Genomic DNA, 17,370 nt, shown 5'->3' with positions numbered 1-17,370 from the left:
TCCCCATGACGGAACCCTGGGTGGCCAGGTCCGTCTTTCCCCCCAGTTATTCCCCTGGTTTATCTGCATGGAAATGTGGGACTGCTGCCTCCCCAGCTGCCACCTTGCTGCGAGTCCCCTCCCCCCTCCTACCAGTCTGAATGAATGTTTCTTTAACTCCTTGGTCGTCAGACTTCCATACAATTTGATTTTCGGGCAGTTCTTGTTATTTTTGTTTTTACATTTGTTGTCCTTTTAGTTATGAGAGGAGGCAAAGTGTATCTGCCTATGCCTCCATCTTGGCAGGAAGTTCAGATCCCAGTCTGTTGCATTTCTGTTAGTGGCTTGTGTTAACACTTTTTGCAAAGTCCCATATAGTGTATACATAGTAAGGACAATTTAATCCCCTTTACCTGGGAGTGTAAAAATCTTAAGAAGAAAGGTTTGTTACTGTGACCCACACTCTTCCAAATATGCCTGGGGAATTTAAGAAAACAATAAACAGATTCACTAAAAATCATATGGTATTATTTTTTAAATGATTAAAACAATAAAATGTTTATAATAACAATAACCTACATAGATTGATTTTTTTTCTATTTGGAATAATGTAGTAAGTGGTAAAACTCATTCAGACAGACCTATGTGGAACTTACTTACCTAAGTACTGAAATACAAACCATGTGCCACCATCTCTCACTAAATCCAACTTAGTAGTTTTCCACTTTTTCCTCTAGAACTTGTGAACCCACCAGAAGATGAAAAAGAATCAGGCGCAAAGATAAATGTTTTATGGTCATTAAGTAATAATATACATAATGTTCCAGGGAGTAAAATGAGTTGAGACTCCTTAGTTTGATCACTTCCAGGGAGAACTTTGGAAAAACCAGTTTCCTAATGTACTCTTCCCCGCATGGAGACAGGAAATTAGTAGACCCTGATACTGACTTTATTTTTCCTGCTAATGCACACTCTCTTTGTATGAACATAAGAGAAGGGAACTCAACTAGAAGACAAGGGTAGGAACCTACCCTGTCTACTCAGTGACATTTCAGCTAGCTCTTTGCCCACTTCCCCAAGGAAATCTCAAAAGTTACTCATGGGCATTTCAGGGACGAACCACATCCAGGTATCAAGTCTGGATAGATAGGTTTTTTAATTGATTTACAGATAAATTCCCTTAGAGGAGGGAAAAAACACTGGTTTTGCTCGCTACTGTCTATTACATTGAAAAACTATGAAATAATTACAGTGATGTCAAAAGGCACGGACTAGTCAACCTTCTGTTTTTCACTGTAGGAGCCACGGCTGCGGCCCGGAAGGAGGTGATAAGGAACAAGATCCGAGCAATAGGCAAAATGGCCCGAGTGTTCTCCGTTCTCAGGTGGGATCATTTTTCCTCTGTTTCTATTTTAAATTTGATTGTCACTTAATAAACATTTTAATACTTTAATCTGGTAATTTAAGTATTTTACTAGAAGATACTTGATTTACCATAATTATTTTTTCTTTAAAATGGGATTGTTAGTTTCTCACTGCTTCAGTCAAACTGAAATACGCTAAATTATTTCTGTGGAGCAGGTCTCTAAATGTACTGTTTCACATTTTATTTCTCTATTTGCTGCTGGATGTTTAAAACATTTATTTTGCAGTAGGTTGAACATAAGGTACAATAGGAAAGCTTTTTTATTTTTCACGCTGGCTCTGTGGTGAAAGATGATTCTATTATGTGCATTGCACCAGATTTCTAGGAAATGAACATCAGCCATAAAGCTCGATCATGTGAATCTATATTATTCTAATAGATCATTGAGAGAAAAAATAGTTATTTAATGTTTCAATTCCCATGTAGTAGTTATTTTTTAAGTAGACTATGAGTCATGTTATTTTTAAGCCTGGATTTAGAGAACAAATATTTTCTTGAAGAGAACTAGCTATAGTTTACTTAAATTCAATTATCTGTTCCTTGCTACTACAAAATAACTGTATTTCACTTTAAAATATTTACTTAAACTATGGCATGTTATATGTGAGGAGAACACAATCAATTCACAATTACACATTAAAAAAAGGAGATGGGACAATCTTTGGAAATAGGCCATCTACATATTGTGTAATTTTGTAACCTAATTTTGCCTCAACGGTTTTGCATAGAGTAGCTACACTGACTCTTTTGACTTCTCCTCTTGCTATTATCCTACTCCTGATAGAGTCACTGAAGAGTGACTGAATGACTGGACACCACAATCAGAGAGCCATGAGGAGGACAAAAAGTAGTGCCATGCCTTCTCAAAGGCATCAAGTCAAGTCACTAGTAGCTTCTTGGTAGCCAGCCAGATCTTGAAAAGTCTTGTTAAAGCTGCAAATACAGCCGCATTGCTCCCTACCATCTAATGAATGAGGCTGCCGTTGCTCTAAAGCTTAACTGAACTGTTAGGATTCATTTATTCATTCATTCAGTAATAAGTATAAAACTTAAAGCATTGACTCTATACCATGAAGGAAAACAAAAAGACAGCAATATAAAGGTATAACAAGTGGTATTAACAAGTGGTATTAAAGGTATCACATATGTATGCGATCAACAAAGAGCTTTCTGAATAATGGCATTTGAGCCAGTGTGGGGATGGCCTTCATGGAGCTCTGTGGGCTAAGAGGGTTCAAGGCCCCAGAAGAGCAGGTGCAAAGATTCCTGGGTAAAAACAGGGTTGGCAGTTTTGAGGACCAGCAAGGAGGCATGTGTGGCTAGATGTCTCATGGGGCCAAGGACTTTAGAAATATCATAAGCTCAGCTGGTACCTCTGCATAAACACTTGCTTATTGATTGTGTCTCAGATTTACCAATAAACTATTTCATCTTCTATCTGAAATCTCTACAAGGAGAAGGAAAAACAGCTCCAGCATGTCCATGTGAAAGTACATTAAGGGAGAAAAGGAGAAGTCTTTCTTAATATAAAAAAGTATTTTTGGCCCTGGCTGGTGTGGCTGAGTGGACTGAGCCCCTGTGAACCAAAGGGCTGCTGGTTCATTCCCAGTCTGGGTAGCTGCCTGGGTTGTGAGCTAGGTCCCCAGTAGGGGGCATGTGAGAAGCAAGCACACATTTATGTTTCTCTCCCTTTCTTTCTCCCTCTCTCTAAAAATAAATAAATAAAATCGTTAAAATTTTTTAAAAACAAAAAGAAAACTTGAAAAAAATTATTTTTGTGTATGTTAGCCTTCAAACCACATGAAGATGTTAGAAACAGTGCTGTAAATCATAGGTAGGTCTTAAAATTTGGAAGTCCCTCCAGTCCCTTGCCTATTAGTACATCGTTCCCAGCTGAGAAATGATCCATTTGAACCCAGTGATAATCAGTGATTTGACTAAGATTACACATATAGATAGAAAATTAAAACAAGATACATTTTACAGCTTTTCTATAATTAAATCCTCTCAGTAAATTTGTAGAATACAGGGGGATAATATCCAGAGAAAAGTAAGTCAAGCTTAGTGAGGATTGAGCATTGAATGTGTACTATATATCAATACTATGTTAAGTAAAATGGATGACAAACTGAAATGCCAGAAGATGTAGAAAATAAATAAAAGCCAATGAAATGTGTGCTGAGTGCACAAAGAGACGCTCTGCTGTGGAAGAGGACGACAAGGAGCCCTTGTGTTTCCTGAAAGGAATGTTCACGAGGGTCGGCATGGGAGGAGTGCTGTCCAGGACAGGCTGGGTTCCACTGGGCAGAGAATTGTGGTGAAGGCACTCCTGGAGCCGAGAAATCATCAAGAACACAGTCCCACAGTCCTGAGAGCAGCGTTTTATGAGGTCCTGGTTAAGCACCAAGTGCCACTGTGCCCCATGGTATACATGCGTCACGGGAATCTGCGCAGCAAATTTGCAAGGTCAGGTTGACCTTAGTGATGAGGAAACTGAAACTGAGAGAGGCTGAGTGGTACGTCCAGGCTTAGTTAGTGGGCAGCACTGATGGGGGTCTGATCCGAAAGGGAACGATGGGGTCAATGCATTCTAAGTATTTAAAAGAGCTGGATAGTGAGACCTGAAGGTGAGTGAACAATCCAGTAAAAAATGAGGCTGAAAATGGATTGAAGTCCAGATCCCTGATGGTACGAATACCATGGTAAATGAAGCATTTAATTTTGTGTGTGTGGTAAATGAATTATGGAATGGTCTTCATGGGGTGAGTGACATGCTCTGACCTGTGTTTAGATATTACATGTTAATGACTGTGTGAAGATCAGATAGTAGGATGACTTACCGGTGTCGCGAAGAACATTTAGTAAGCTCTTGAAATAATCCAAGCCACACTGGGCAACAGGAGGAAAGATACAAAGGAAGGGACAAATAGAAGGAATTTGTGAAGCAAGCAGATGATAAATGTAACGAATGAATGTGGACAGTGATACAAATTCGTCAGGTATAGCTGTCCAACACATTCCTTACATGTTGGTGGTTCACAAGGTCATGGGGGAACCAGAAGCCTGCCTTTCAGCAGCCTGAAAGGCAGGTAAGGTGCAGGCATGTTGCCCATGATCCACCAATCAAATGGACACACATAAGACTTCTGTTTTGAAATGCGCACCATGAGGAAGCAGCTGGCCAGAGATGGTCATCCTCTGTCAGGTGTGGAGTCTGGGAGGCCAGCAGTAGAAGAGTTTCTTTTGCAGCATTTTGGGGTCGCCCACACAGCATTAGCACGGGCTCCAGTGTTGGCTCTGAATAGTAGAGGCAGCCTTTCCCAGAGCAGATCCCACAGTGTAGACAGGCACTGATACTTTTCTCACCTTCAGAACATTCCAGTCTAGCTCTCTGGCTCTGTGAGCTCTCTAATATCTTTTAGTACATCTCTGTACTGGTAAAATCAGCCAGAATAGCTTCTGGTTTTTGCTATAAGAACCCTGACGTACACAGGAGGTGGTGAGGGAGAGGGGATATTCTAAGATTATTCCACAGAGGTACTGACCCATGTGATTGATTGGGTAATAATGCTGATATCTAAGAAGGAGAAAGTATTCCTTCTTCCCTTTAAATACCTAACAGGGTTTATGGGGAGAACTGCAGTATGTTGAATTGTGTTCATTTTCCTCTGAGATGCTGGAGGAATATTCATGTAGAGGTAGTTAGAAGTTCTGCCCTGGAGCCTCAGAGAAAGATGAGGGTGAGAAATGCTGCGTAAGCGATGTTTTTGCAGGGAGAGCACGTGAAGGAAGGAGGAAAAGACAAGCATCCTCTAGAACAGTGCTTTTCGTTAGAAACGTAATGTGAGCCACATCTTTAATTTTAAATTTTGTAGAAGTAATGGTTAAAAACAAAAGTAGGAGGAAACAGGTGCAATACATTTTAATGGTGAATAGTTGAACGGGAATAAGAGGAACTAGCTTTGAGTTATAAGAATGTAATGGGTAGCATAGAGAATATAACCGATGATATTGTAATGGCTTTGTATGGCGACGATAATTACTAGACTTATTGTTGTGCTATTTTGTAAGATATGTAAATATTGAATCATTACTTTGTGCAATGTGAAACTATTATTATACTGTATATCAACTATACTTCGGTTAAAAAATAAAAAGAATATAGGGAGAGGAAAAAATAGTTGAGTGAAAAGGGGAAAGTGAGTAAGGAAACTTGATTTTGAAAACCTAATGCAAAGGAAAAAATATATTCATTTATTTAGAGATACTCTCCATTTTTGCAAACCCACCTGTTGGCGTTCAGGACATTTCTTTTTTATGTGCCCTGTAGTGGTTTGACAGCAAAAACCCAAGAGGGTTTAAATAACTGCATGAAAGTAAACAATGATTAATCGACCATCTCAAACCTAATATTTTAAGTAAACTCTGCAGTGAAGGATACAGGAATATAAAATGTGGATTAATACTGCCATTCTCTATTCTATCTTCCTTTGACTCATTCACTTAGGAGATGTTCTTTGAATGTCAGCTCCGCACTAGGTGCTGCTCTGGTCTGGGTCCTGTAGATGCAGCAGTGAGCAAAGCAGATAGACACAGGAAGCTTCTCTAGCCAGGGTGGGAAGTAGTGGGCAGTGCAACAACAACAAAAAGGAAACAAATGGAACTGTATAGTTTTTCAGATAAAAATACAATCGATAAGGAGAAATGGGTATAGTAGGTGCATGTTAGTTTGTACAGTGTTCTCAAAGAAGTCCTCACTTAGAAGCGAGGATAAGTGAGCAGACTTGCAGGCAGGGAGGGAGGAGCCATGCAGATACATCAGGGGAGGAGTGTGACTAAACACCCTCAGGTGGGAGGAGCCGGCTTATCTGAGGAAAGCTAGGGAAGTGGACACTGGCAGGAATTACAGTCTGGAAGATGGAGGAAGATGGGAGGGTGCGGGTTGGGAGCTAGTTTCTTAAGGCTCTTGTCAAATCCTCCAACTTTCACTCTTAATAATGAGAAGATAAATCATCAGAGAGTTTGAAAAAGGAGAGATAGCATCTGCACAGATATTAAATGGCTCAGCCTGGCTGCTGCACTGAGAACAGCTGCGGGGGGGGGGGGGGGGGGGGGGAGCACAAGAACAGGACAAGGATAGAGCAGGGAGACTAGTTAAGAGGCTGCTGGAAAAATCCAGTTGTTGATGGTAACTGTTCTAGAAGCAATTTGTGAGAAAACCAAATCTCCTTTGTTGCCTGAGAGATATGTGACTGATGGTACAGCTATTAGCATGGAAGGGTTGTCAGGTAGAGAGAATCGAGCCCTGAACTTTGTTAGAAAAACCAAGAAATTTTTTTGTGTGTAAAAGTCTTGGTTGAGAACCAAGACATTTGAGAGCTGAGGTCTTCTGGAATACGAAATACAGAAGAAGCAAACCTACAGAAAGTAGCATAGTGGGTATACATGGCCGAGAGAAATGGCCAGTGACCTCTCATGGACAAAGGGTTTCTATCTGGAATGACAAAAATGTTTCAAAATTCACTCTGTGTTCTGGTTTCACAACTATGAATATATTAAAACCATTGGTTGAATCATATACTTTAAATGAGCCAATCGTATGATATGTTACTTCCATGTCAGTGAAGTTGTTTTAAAGAGACAAGGGAGTAGCATGGCGAGATGTGGTTGATACCTGCAAATACCTCGAAGGTGGAGCCTTCAGGTTCGCCGACTGAGTGGATGTGGCATGAGAGAGGTAAAAGGAGTTAAAGGGTAAATCTTTAAGCTCAACTCAAGGATGGAATTAAAGGAAGATTACGGGACAGGCAGGTTTGGGGGGAGTTTAGGAATTCTGTTTGGATCATGTTAGACATCCAAGAAATGTGAAGTAGGGAGATACACATATTGTGAACATAGATATATAAAAATACAAACTTTTGGTTATGTCAGATTATTCCTATTTCATGGTTACTTAACCAGTATGATTAATGCGGTGCTGTGATTAATAAATATCATTGAAATGATGATGTACATAAAATTGATTATAAAACATTTGTCACAATGAGTACTAAAATACTTTTGTATTAGCAGAGTAGTGGGGAAAGAGGCAGCACACAAGGAAAGCTGGGAAATTTTATCAGTTTCATTATTGGCTAATTGCTGTTATTTTGCATGTTTATCGTGTAATGTCAAAAGTCCTCAACCTCTCGAATGTAACTCCTAGCTTCCTAATCCATAGATGGATTTTATTTACTTTTTTTGATCTCCCACACACTCTCTGGTTTTCTCTCCCAATCAAATCAGCTTCACTGATTTTTTTCCTCAGCCTTGCTGAGAGTTGCATCCACACTCCGCCTGGCTCATTCTCCGCATCGGTGTGGGACCACGGAGAATGCCCAGCCGGACTGTGTGCGGTGACGCCTGCCGACTAAATCAGAACTGTGGTCTGTCTCCCCAGTACTCTGAACGGACATCACAAGGCACAGTTGTCAACTAATCAGCCACACCCTTCACATAACGTAATTCAGTATGAATGTCTAAAAAATATGTTAACTCTTTAAAAAATCCAGAGCCGACAGACGTGTAAATGTGAGTTGTTACATGCATTTTGTTTCCTTTAAGACTTTTCTTTTTCTTAGAAGAAAGTGAGAGTTAATGCCCGCCCCCTACGTTGTGCCTTTGCAGAGAAGAGAGCGAGAGTGTGCTGACGCTGAAAGGCCTGACGCCCACGGGCATGCTGCCCAGCGGAGTGCTCTCCGGAGGGAAGCAGACGCTGCAAAGCGGTAAGCAGGCCCGCTGCTCCGGCGGTGCTGGGAGCCTCTGGGCTGCACTGTTCGAGCCCTGACTTCCATGCATTCACGCTCTGTCTTAGTCTCTGCTCAAAGAAGGGCAGAAAGCCCACACCCACTTGGCCAGTCCAGTCCAACACAGCAGCTCCCTTGGTGGCCTGAATGGAGTCTCGACCCCACCCCGCACTCCCTCGTTCACGTGTTAACCGCAGCACCGCGCGCTGCAGGACAGGTCATTTAGACTGCCTAGGTGCCCAATAGGTTTCTGCCCACTTCCAGGGAATCTGTTGCTAAAAACAAGCTTTTAGTTACATTTTTACTAAATGTCTGGTTATCTATTTGATGGATGAAACACACCACAGATAAACACATATAGACATATATATATATATCCCTAAGTCTAGATTTCAGTGGAAAATGGAGGAGGAATATAAAAAGGATAATTTCATTATCCAGTTGAATGAAAATATGTGTCATATATGTCTTTTCTTTGATTTATACACCTAAAACAGAGTAAAACCATGTTTTTACTTCTACAAAAAAAAAAAAAAAAAGAAAAACATTTCCTTAAAGCCAAAGATTCTGTATTGAAATGTGCAGCTTTCTGGATGAGTGCTTTCCGGTAAAATTTGCCTGGTGACGGAAACTCTTGTATCTGCACAGAAGCCACTGGCATCGCAGGGTTTTGACCACTTGAAATACAGCTGATGCAACTGAGACACTGAGTGTTTCATCTAATTTTTATTAACTTGACTTAAATAGTCACATGTGGCTAATGTCTACCCTATTAGATGGTACAGTACTATATACAGTACTGTATACTGTTTTACTTCTGTTACTTTTCTTCTGTTACCTATTTTAACTAATATGATCATTAATTAGAGTCCAGTTTTAATAACACTTTGTGGAAAAGTTGCTATTAAATTAGAATTTAACAGGAAAGAATGAAAACAAAAATACACTGTAACATTTTGAAAATAATCTCAGCCTCTTCCTTATTTTACTATATTTTTCCCTAAATTTGTTTTGTGGGGTTTTTTTTCTATCCCTATCTCAATTGAGAAGGTTCAGGTGTTCTTATGGTTCCCTTATTTAGACACACCTGCGTAGACAGTAATATTCAACTTCATGTTCACGGTACTGCTAAATAACCACATCGCAGCACATCATTCTAGCTTTCTTTATTTTTATGTGAATTTATTCCAAAATTAGTATTTAAGTTTCCACAAAAGAGAATTTTCTAAATGATGGAAGGAAAATGTATAATATTTAAGCAAAGTCCCTTTTTATAGCTAAAGAATGATTTAATAACCTTTTTAAAAAACCACAGAATTCTTCCCACTACAGTAAATGTGCTCTCTACAGCATTAGCATAAATGGATCACTTAAATGCACAAAATGCACAGCTACCTAAGTGACTGAAACCTGCATAGTTTTTGATAAGCACGTTTTCAGGTGCTGCAGGTGTGTTATCAGAAGCTATGGCCGCATCTGCTTTAGGAGAATACACTTAATAATGGGCAGGACATGTTTCTGATATATCGGTGCTGGTGTGGTTTCACATAGTTTGCTTTACTTTTAAACTTAAGTTATTTAAGTTCTTATAATTCTTTGGTTTGTTTTTTTTTTAATTTTCACTGTTATTATAACAGATTATTCAGTTTCCTTTTCTGTTAACTTTATTTTAAAATCCATTGTTTGTGTTATTCTGTGTCGAGCACGCACACACAATGAACATGAGGACTGGAACCTCATTAGTCCTAAGAATTTGAAAACTCGGTGTATATTTTAAAGCATATATATTAATACGGTTTCAAAATCCATTGTCTGACACCCTTCAGTTGTCTAAATGGGGAAACTACTTAGAGTTTCACTATGTACTCCACATGGTGGACTTCAGAATGCACTGTAAGTAAATTGTAGTGCACTTTGGCAGTTGCCCTAGTTTTAAAACCTTAAATTATAAGAAATGTGCATGTTAAAGTAAAGAGGTAGAATTTTAATAGGAATGTTTTAGAAGTAATCATTGAGAAGTTTTGCATTTTAGCACTTAACTAGGGAAATATCAACTACCATTGTAACACAGATTCATACACCTGTACAGTGAGAATAGAGACCCTCCCCATATTATAAAAGTTGCTGATGAAGCAATGGGTTTTTTAAGTTTTACCTCTGAAGTATCCTGATGTTACAGTATTTAGGCTGCCATTTCTTTAAAATGCTGATAGAATTATTGCTATTTGCATGTTACCGCTTGATTGCAACTTTTTAAGAATTTCGTTCCCAGAAATGATATTCCAATAAGAAAACTGATTTCAAATCCGATTGCCTGATAAAAGAAGCCCAGACTGTATCATGGCCTTTTCTCTCTCCTTCGCTCACCACCGTAACCATTCTGGGTGCCGATCTGTACAGAGTCCTGTGCATTTTCATCTGAAGACACGGTTACTTGATTCTTCCCCTAAATGGACCTGTCTTCGCCCCCACCCTCTGCTTTTCATTTGCAGTAGGAACCTGGGCTGTTTAATATTAAATAGTGTCAATTACCCCATTGACATATGGCACTGCCTCGAGTTCTGCCATTTCTCTGGTATTTTAAAACTACAAATCGTTAAGCCTAGCAGTGGTTTTATTGAAATTTCTGTGAGTCACATGCACATTTTAGATTGACCCAGTTTCTTGTCGATTTGATCGAAGTAAAAGAAAACTTTTCTAAGTATTTCCCTAAAGGATCATTTTGCCGCTTGTTTAGTGAGGAAAAACCAATGCAAAGGTGTATGCATCTCACAAATTAAACTTATCATTTTGTTGTGTTTTTTTTCTTTCTTTTTAGCATTTCTGTTCTGTTGTCTATGCCAGTATCCAGCACTCACAGGAACATGAATTCTCTTAGGTCCCTTTGATCGTCATTGATTTGTTCTTAGAGTTAAAAATCCTCTGCTCATTTTTCTCATTCATTTTACACCCCCTTTCTTCTCTTCAGCTACTGTTGAGGCTATTGAGGCTGATGAAGGTAAATTGGCCAGTCCCCTTTCTGTTGTACCTGCAACAGATAAGGGCTCTGCTGGGTGTATTCATTTTTTTTTTATTTTGCTGTAGCTTGTACAGAGTGTGTGGGTGTTGGGCTAACAGTTGTGGCTCAGTATTAACCAAAATGTTCTTGCTTTAAAGGGGAAAATGTCCTTCTATGGTTTGTTTGTTTGTTTTTTTCCCTTAAAGCTATGTATGACTTTTGTACACAATGAATCTAGGATAATCACAGAAAACAAAAGGATTATATATCTTGAATGATGTGGGGTGGGGGTTATGGCAGCTGTTTTGACAACTAATGCACAAAACTATATTCTTAGAGCTGAACCATGTCCCTCCCTCAAATCACTTTCAGTCAGCACTGAAAAGGAGAGAATAAAAATAGCTCTATGAATTCTGGTCTTCAGAAGTTTCTATAAAGAAAAAAACCCGTTCATTTGAATAATGCTTTGTTCTAGTCAACATCAATTTACGTCTCTAAACGATATCCCAACATGTGACAGCTGTGTGCGAGATACGGTTCTGCTCCTCTTACCCAATTCTAATTGCCTGGTATTGGTAGTGCAGTTAGCACCAGCAAAGTGGCCTTGGGCATCGCCGGCAGCAAGCACGGTGGTAACTGAGTAATCCCGGATTTGATTTATGTTTACCGAGTGTCTGCTTCGCACCAGGCACTCTGCTAGGTGCTGCACGTGTCTCTCACCAGCTGTTTTCTGGCACTGCTCAAGGACAGTAGAGTTGACCCTTTAGCAATTACTTTTGAAATGAGTGCTTTTTAAATATATAGTTATAAGAGAACTACGTATCACCTAGTTTTTTTTATATTATACATACCGTACCCTCTGGAAATTGTAAAAAAGAATAATTTGATGTTCCCCTTTAAAACAAAATTCTTCAGTTGTATTTTGTTCTTGCAAGACCACTTTTTCTTTTCCCCCAAATTGTGTGCGTATGGTCCTTTGACGTGATGTGAAAAAGTGCCACTCTAGACTCCTTCATTTGTACATCATTTGGATGCGGTAGGGGAAATGATAGCAACTGTAAGAGAAAATACAACTGCTTCCTAAATAGCAGTGAATAAACTGCTATTTATGTGGGAATTCTCTATTCCTCCTGGCAAATCCTAATCTGCAGTGTGCATTCTTGTTGGTAGTTTGGCTGTTTTCTGTGGTTCCTGTGACTCTGTGTTGTGTTAAGTATACTACCAATGTAAATTGCTAATACCCATTGTCTGACCAGCAACTACAGCAGAGCACGTTCTTCCGTACCAGGTAGACAAACGTGATTAGAAATGGAGCCCCATTCTGAACACGCCCGTTGTTCTACTAGATTTTTTTTTCACTTCTATGCTCCCATCTTATTGGCTTTTAAAACCCAGAGATTCCACTTTTATCACTGAAATTTAATAAAGTAACTCCTTAAATTATCATGATGATGAACTTTTTATATATATTAATTCTGATGAGATGGTATTCATAGTAGCTTAGAAAAAAAGGAACAGAGTACCACTTTGTACAATTGTTTTGTCCCTCAAAATAACTTAGTTTTCAGGGTGGGTGCTCATTAGACAGCTCTATTGTTTTGCAATTTATTACTCAATTAGAGAAGAATTAAGAAGCTTTGCTTTGGGCCTTGGTCTTTCCCCATTTCCCCATCTTGTTCCTCTCATAGTTGACTAATCACCATGATGCTAACCTTTAAAATGCAGAGGGGGAAACATGCTATTTCTCATCATTTAATAAGTTTAGAAGTAACTGTATATATATTTAAGAATCTCACCCATACTAATCAAAGGCACGGCACATTTGTGTGAGAGTGGCTGGCAAAGTTTCCGATTAAAACAGCTTTCCTCTTTTTTTTTTCCCCCCCAAATAAGGTGGGAAGGATAAAGGTACCATAAAATTGTCCTTAACCCGCTGTGGAGACGCAGCCCCGTTCAGCATTGGTGATTGGCCCTTCAATATCTGGCTTGCACTTCACGGGGAGTAAAGCAAACTGATGTCATTGGTTCCCCATTTACGGACTTTACTTTCAGCTTACCTGTTGGTGCACCCACTGATGGACTCATTGAGTTTCTTGAACAAATGACTTATCTATCTCTGGAGCACATTAAAGGTTACTGTGAGATTTTAAAAAATATCGAATAATAATGCTCCCCCTTGAGAATTCATGTTAGGGCCAAACCAATTGTATGTTCTTGCCTCTGAAGGTAGATTATTTGCTACCATTCCTTTGCTAAAATTGTGAAAGACATTTTCTCAGTGTTATTCTTGGATCACCACTTATGTCTACATTGATCTACCAAGGAAGTTTTTCTTTTATTTAGGCAAAAATGGATACCATATGAACATCAGTTTGACCTGTTCTCTGCCGAAGGGCAGAGAAAGTTTTCTACCCAAGATCAGTGATCTGATCTTGATTTTTATGAGTTTCTCTCCCCTTGTCACCCACTCTACACGCTCCCAAAGCTGAGTGGAGAAGTGGGAGCTTTTAATTTTATTGTTTTCGTGCCATTATTGACTTGTTTGTCAAGGAAGTCTTTCTGGGATTCTGAGATGGCATGGAAATGCCCCAGGTTAATTACTTTTATCTCCTTTTAGCTTGTGCTCTAAACTTTATACCAGAATTTCAGGTATACCTGCCTCAGTGATTCTACTGAATTTGCCATTTCTAGCAGAATGGAATAGTGAAAGGGTTCTGTTCCAGTCTGTCTAAATCAGGGTGTTTGATGCTATAATCCAGTTAATGACGTGGCCAGTCGATGCTGTTCTGGGTCTAGAGACCTGTCCCTGGTAGCAGCTTTCCTCTTTTCCTACCCACCTCGGATTTTGTTGATTTAAGCTTTCCTGAAGACAACAGAAGTGTTTACGTCTTACTAACTTGAAGAGGACATTCTGGTTGGCAAGAGACATTGGCGGTTTTGAACCCTTTCGGTTCTCCTTGGGTATGGTAAGCAGTCTGTTGTGTTGTGCTCAGGTCCCGTCACTTGTTCTCTGCTAAAGGATTCCCTCTCTCACTGCAGAATCTCTCACACCCTGATGCAACAGCTGTGCCCTTTGTCTTCCTCCGGCTAACCCAAGTTTTCTTTTTTTAAATGATTTTGTGTTTAGCTATCAAAGGATTTTCACCACAACATAAGATCACCAGCTTCGAGGAGGCCAAGGGCTTAGACCGAATTAATGAGAGGATGCCACCTCGCAGAGATGCCATGCCCTCTGATGCCAACCTCAACTCCATCAACAAGGCTCTTGCCTCAGAGACTAACGGCACGGACAGCAATGGCAGTAATAGCAGCAATATTCAGTGACCGCTTCTTGTTCACTCTTTTCCTTTTGTCTTTCTTTTCTTTCTCTCTTTCTCTTTTTATTTTATTTTATTATTTTATTTTTTGAGCTGCAGCTGCAGGGCATGGTGGGAATTGCTGCATATTATCGGCAGTTGTATGTTCTTGCCTCTGAAGGTAGTTTATTTGCTGTGGGGGCCAGCAATTGGATTCAGTTTACACTATCATTTAAAAAGGCAGAGAGAAAATAAACCGTATGTTGGTGAGGGTGGTGATTAAACACGTCTTTGGGGTATGCCTTTTAAACAGGAAAAACAAGTTTAAAAAGAAAGCTAATGCTAGTTCATACTGCAGTGTTAGGGAATGAACACGTTTTCCTCCTGCATTGGGGACTCCCAGATAGGTTCATGGAAGGTCTTTTATTATGTTACTGGACAAGAAAACTTTGTCTAATTTCTTACTCTATTGTACGTTTACAGTTGCAGCACTAAAAATGAATGACATCAAACATTTTTAACAAAATGATGTACAAACTAAATAAGGACTATTTATTGATAATGTTTTGCTACTCTTGTCAGATAATGGCTATAAAATGAATTAGGCAGACTTAAAAAAATAGAAAAAGAAAAAAAAAAGAATGTTGCAAATTTGTTAAAATGCCAAAAAAGACAGTTTAATTTTGTACAGATTCTGCTTACCTCAGGTTTCTTTAGTGTGCTTGAATGCCCTTCTTTCAGTATAACACTTATTAATTTAGCAATGAATATCTCTTCATTTCTTTTCTTTAAGTTTTAAAAAACTGGAATTATCACATCTATCTTTTTTTTGCTGTTTATATTTAGGGGTTTTGTTGATAAATCAAGTCTTGGTTGTGGCTTGCTGAATTAAATATTTATGAGTGGTGCATTTTAAGTATAGTGAACAAGACACCATATTAAGTACAGTGATAAAGCATCTATATTCTGTAAAAAAAAAATCTGCCTATGCATGTTTTTTAAGAAAAAAATGGCTGTATCGGCCTGTATGGGACTGTAATGCGCTTAATGGTCTGACATATACTGGAAATGTATGTATACTGGCGTACTTTATATTCTCTAAAATGCTTAATGCCTTTGAAATTTTGTAATCAAAAAAGCTTTGAAAAAATCTAAAGGGGAGAGTATTCTTAAAAGTTTTTAACATAAGCTTGTCAGTGCACATATAGATGGTTAGCATGTTTAGCAACCTTGTGAAATTTAAATAAGTTTGTAGTTACATGTGAAACTCTAAATGCATGGTAACTGTTAATGTCATAATGGTTTAGTTATTTTGTTCTGTTCTGTCATGTGCCACAAACTACGTACTTTTTTCACTTTTTTCCCTTTGTATATCAGTTACGGGTTACAACTGGTTCATTCTGAAAACAACAACAAAAGTCCATTCATATTTTTTAACAATTGTATAAGTGCCCAAGTAATTCACTAGAGCCTAAAGCCTTGCCTTTGTAATTTGACTTCTGAAATGTTGGCAATCAAAGCATGCACTTGTAACAATGAAAAAGAAACAGCATTTTATATTACTACTCAATAAAATGTGCATGAACTTACAGAACTCTCACCCTTTCACTGAGTCTGCTGAAGGGATCGCTGTGCACGGCCACCACGCTGTCCTCCAGGCGCCACCAGAGTCGCTCTGAGGGGCTGCCCTGAGGGCCTCGTGACCTAAGGGCGTGGCGTCTGCTTCCTGCGAGAACCTTGGTGGATTTGTGTCTCAAATCAGATAAGAAATATATTTAAAGAGCAAATGCCATCTTCTGGCTCCCTTGAGTGTGGGAGCCAGTTAAGAAACCAGAGCATTCCTTATATATTGCAGAAAAAACTTGTTATCAGGTGTGTCAGTTGTATTGGATGCCCTATCTGCTAAAGCAAAAAGAACTGAGCTACTGTGTGCGTTTTCATCACAGAAGAGAGTTGCATTTGTATCCGTAAGCAATTTGTATTCCGGCACTTCAGCTAATATCTAATCACCAGAAGATTTAAAATACACCCAATTTCAGTTTGTTTCTAACATTGTTCATTTTCAGCGCACTTTGTTTTATGTAATGAAGTATGCCTATCATATTAAATAAGACAATTAGTGATGTAGTGTACCGGAACAAAGATGTTCTAGCTATGTTCTCTGACACAGACTATCCCGAATTTATTTTAATGAATCCAAACATTTTTTTTTCTTGTGGATATTTTTCTGCCCTAAAAAAATGACATCCAAGGAAAATAATTTAGATGCAATTTATTAGACTGATGTGAAAGAAATGATAATTCCTAGTACCAAGGTGTTTACTTTCTTATATCTGCAGAGAAAATATCCTGACCAAAAAAAAAAAATTTGTTTTTTTGGATTCCTTTCTTTTACAAATTGTGCTGAGGCAACTATGGCATAGAAATAAACATTTGACATTAAAATAATCAGTTGATGTGAGTATTGCTTGGTCTTTCTGGTCAGTAATTAGGAAAGTAATACTGTGTACTTTTCGACAGTAATTCTACCAAAGAAGTCAATATAGAAGTGAAGTAATTTTTCCAAAAGGTACAACACTGCCAGATCATCCGTTATTAGGTCTATCTCCTTCACTTTGGGAGAAACTGTTGAATTCTTGAGTGGTTTGTGCCAGTGCACCTTCTGTTACACATACACACACACACACAACCTCGGTACCCCGGCCTCCTTCACCCGCTCCCAAGGTGCTCTACCTCTCATGGGGCTCAAACTCAGCGCTGAGTTTTTGTCTAGCTCTTCGAGGAGTAAGAGCTAGATTTCACTGACTGTGTATCAGCAAATTTTTTATATAAAATATTTTCTGCTTATATCCTTTTAAAATATTTTTAAAAGAAAAATCTTCAGAG

General features: G+C 38.9%; 1 protein-coding gene across 2 annotated transcripts in view; it reads left to right on the top strand.

The window, feature by feature from the left end:
* PPP3CA (protein phosphatase 3 catalytic subunit alpha) overlaps positions 1-16,936 on the top strand; it is a 309,226-nt gene extending 292,290 nt beyond the window's left edge. Inside the window, exons 11-14 of one of the 2 annotated variants that reach the window (XM_037151912.2) lie at positions 1,279-1,363; positions 8,072-8,169; positions 11,159-11,188; positions 14,316-16,936. In XM_037151912.2, coding sequence (XP_037007807.1) covers positions 1,279-1,363; positions 8,072-8,169; positions 11,159-11,188; positions 14,316-14,512 — 410 coding nt within the window. In that variant the 3' untranslated portion in view covers positions 14,513-16,936. The remainder of the gene's footprint in view (positions 1-1,278; positions 1,364-8,071; positions 8,170-11,158; positions 11,189-14,315) is intronic. The other variant, XM_037151913.2, reaches the window with a different exon arrangement.
* The last annotated feature ends 434 nt before the right edge of the window (positions 16,937-17,370 follow it).

The sequence above is a fragment of the Artibeus jamaicensis genome, unplaced genomic scaffold (assembly GCF_021234435.1).
Source record: "Artibeus jamaicensis isolate MK-2021 breed Jamaican fruit bat unplaced genomic scaffold, CSHL_Jam_final contig_452, whole genome shotgun sequence".
NCBI lineage: Eukaryota > Metazoa > Chordata > Mammalia > Chiroptera > Phyllostomidae > Artibeus > Artibeus jamaicensis.
Note: the sequence above shows the minus strand (reverse complement) of the source record. Positions and strands in the feature narration are given on the sequence as shown.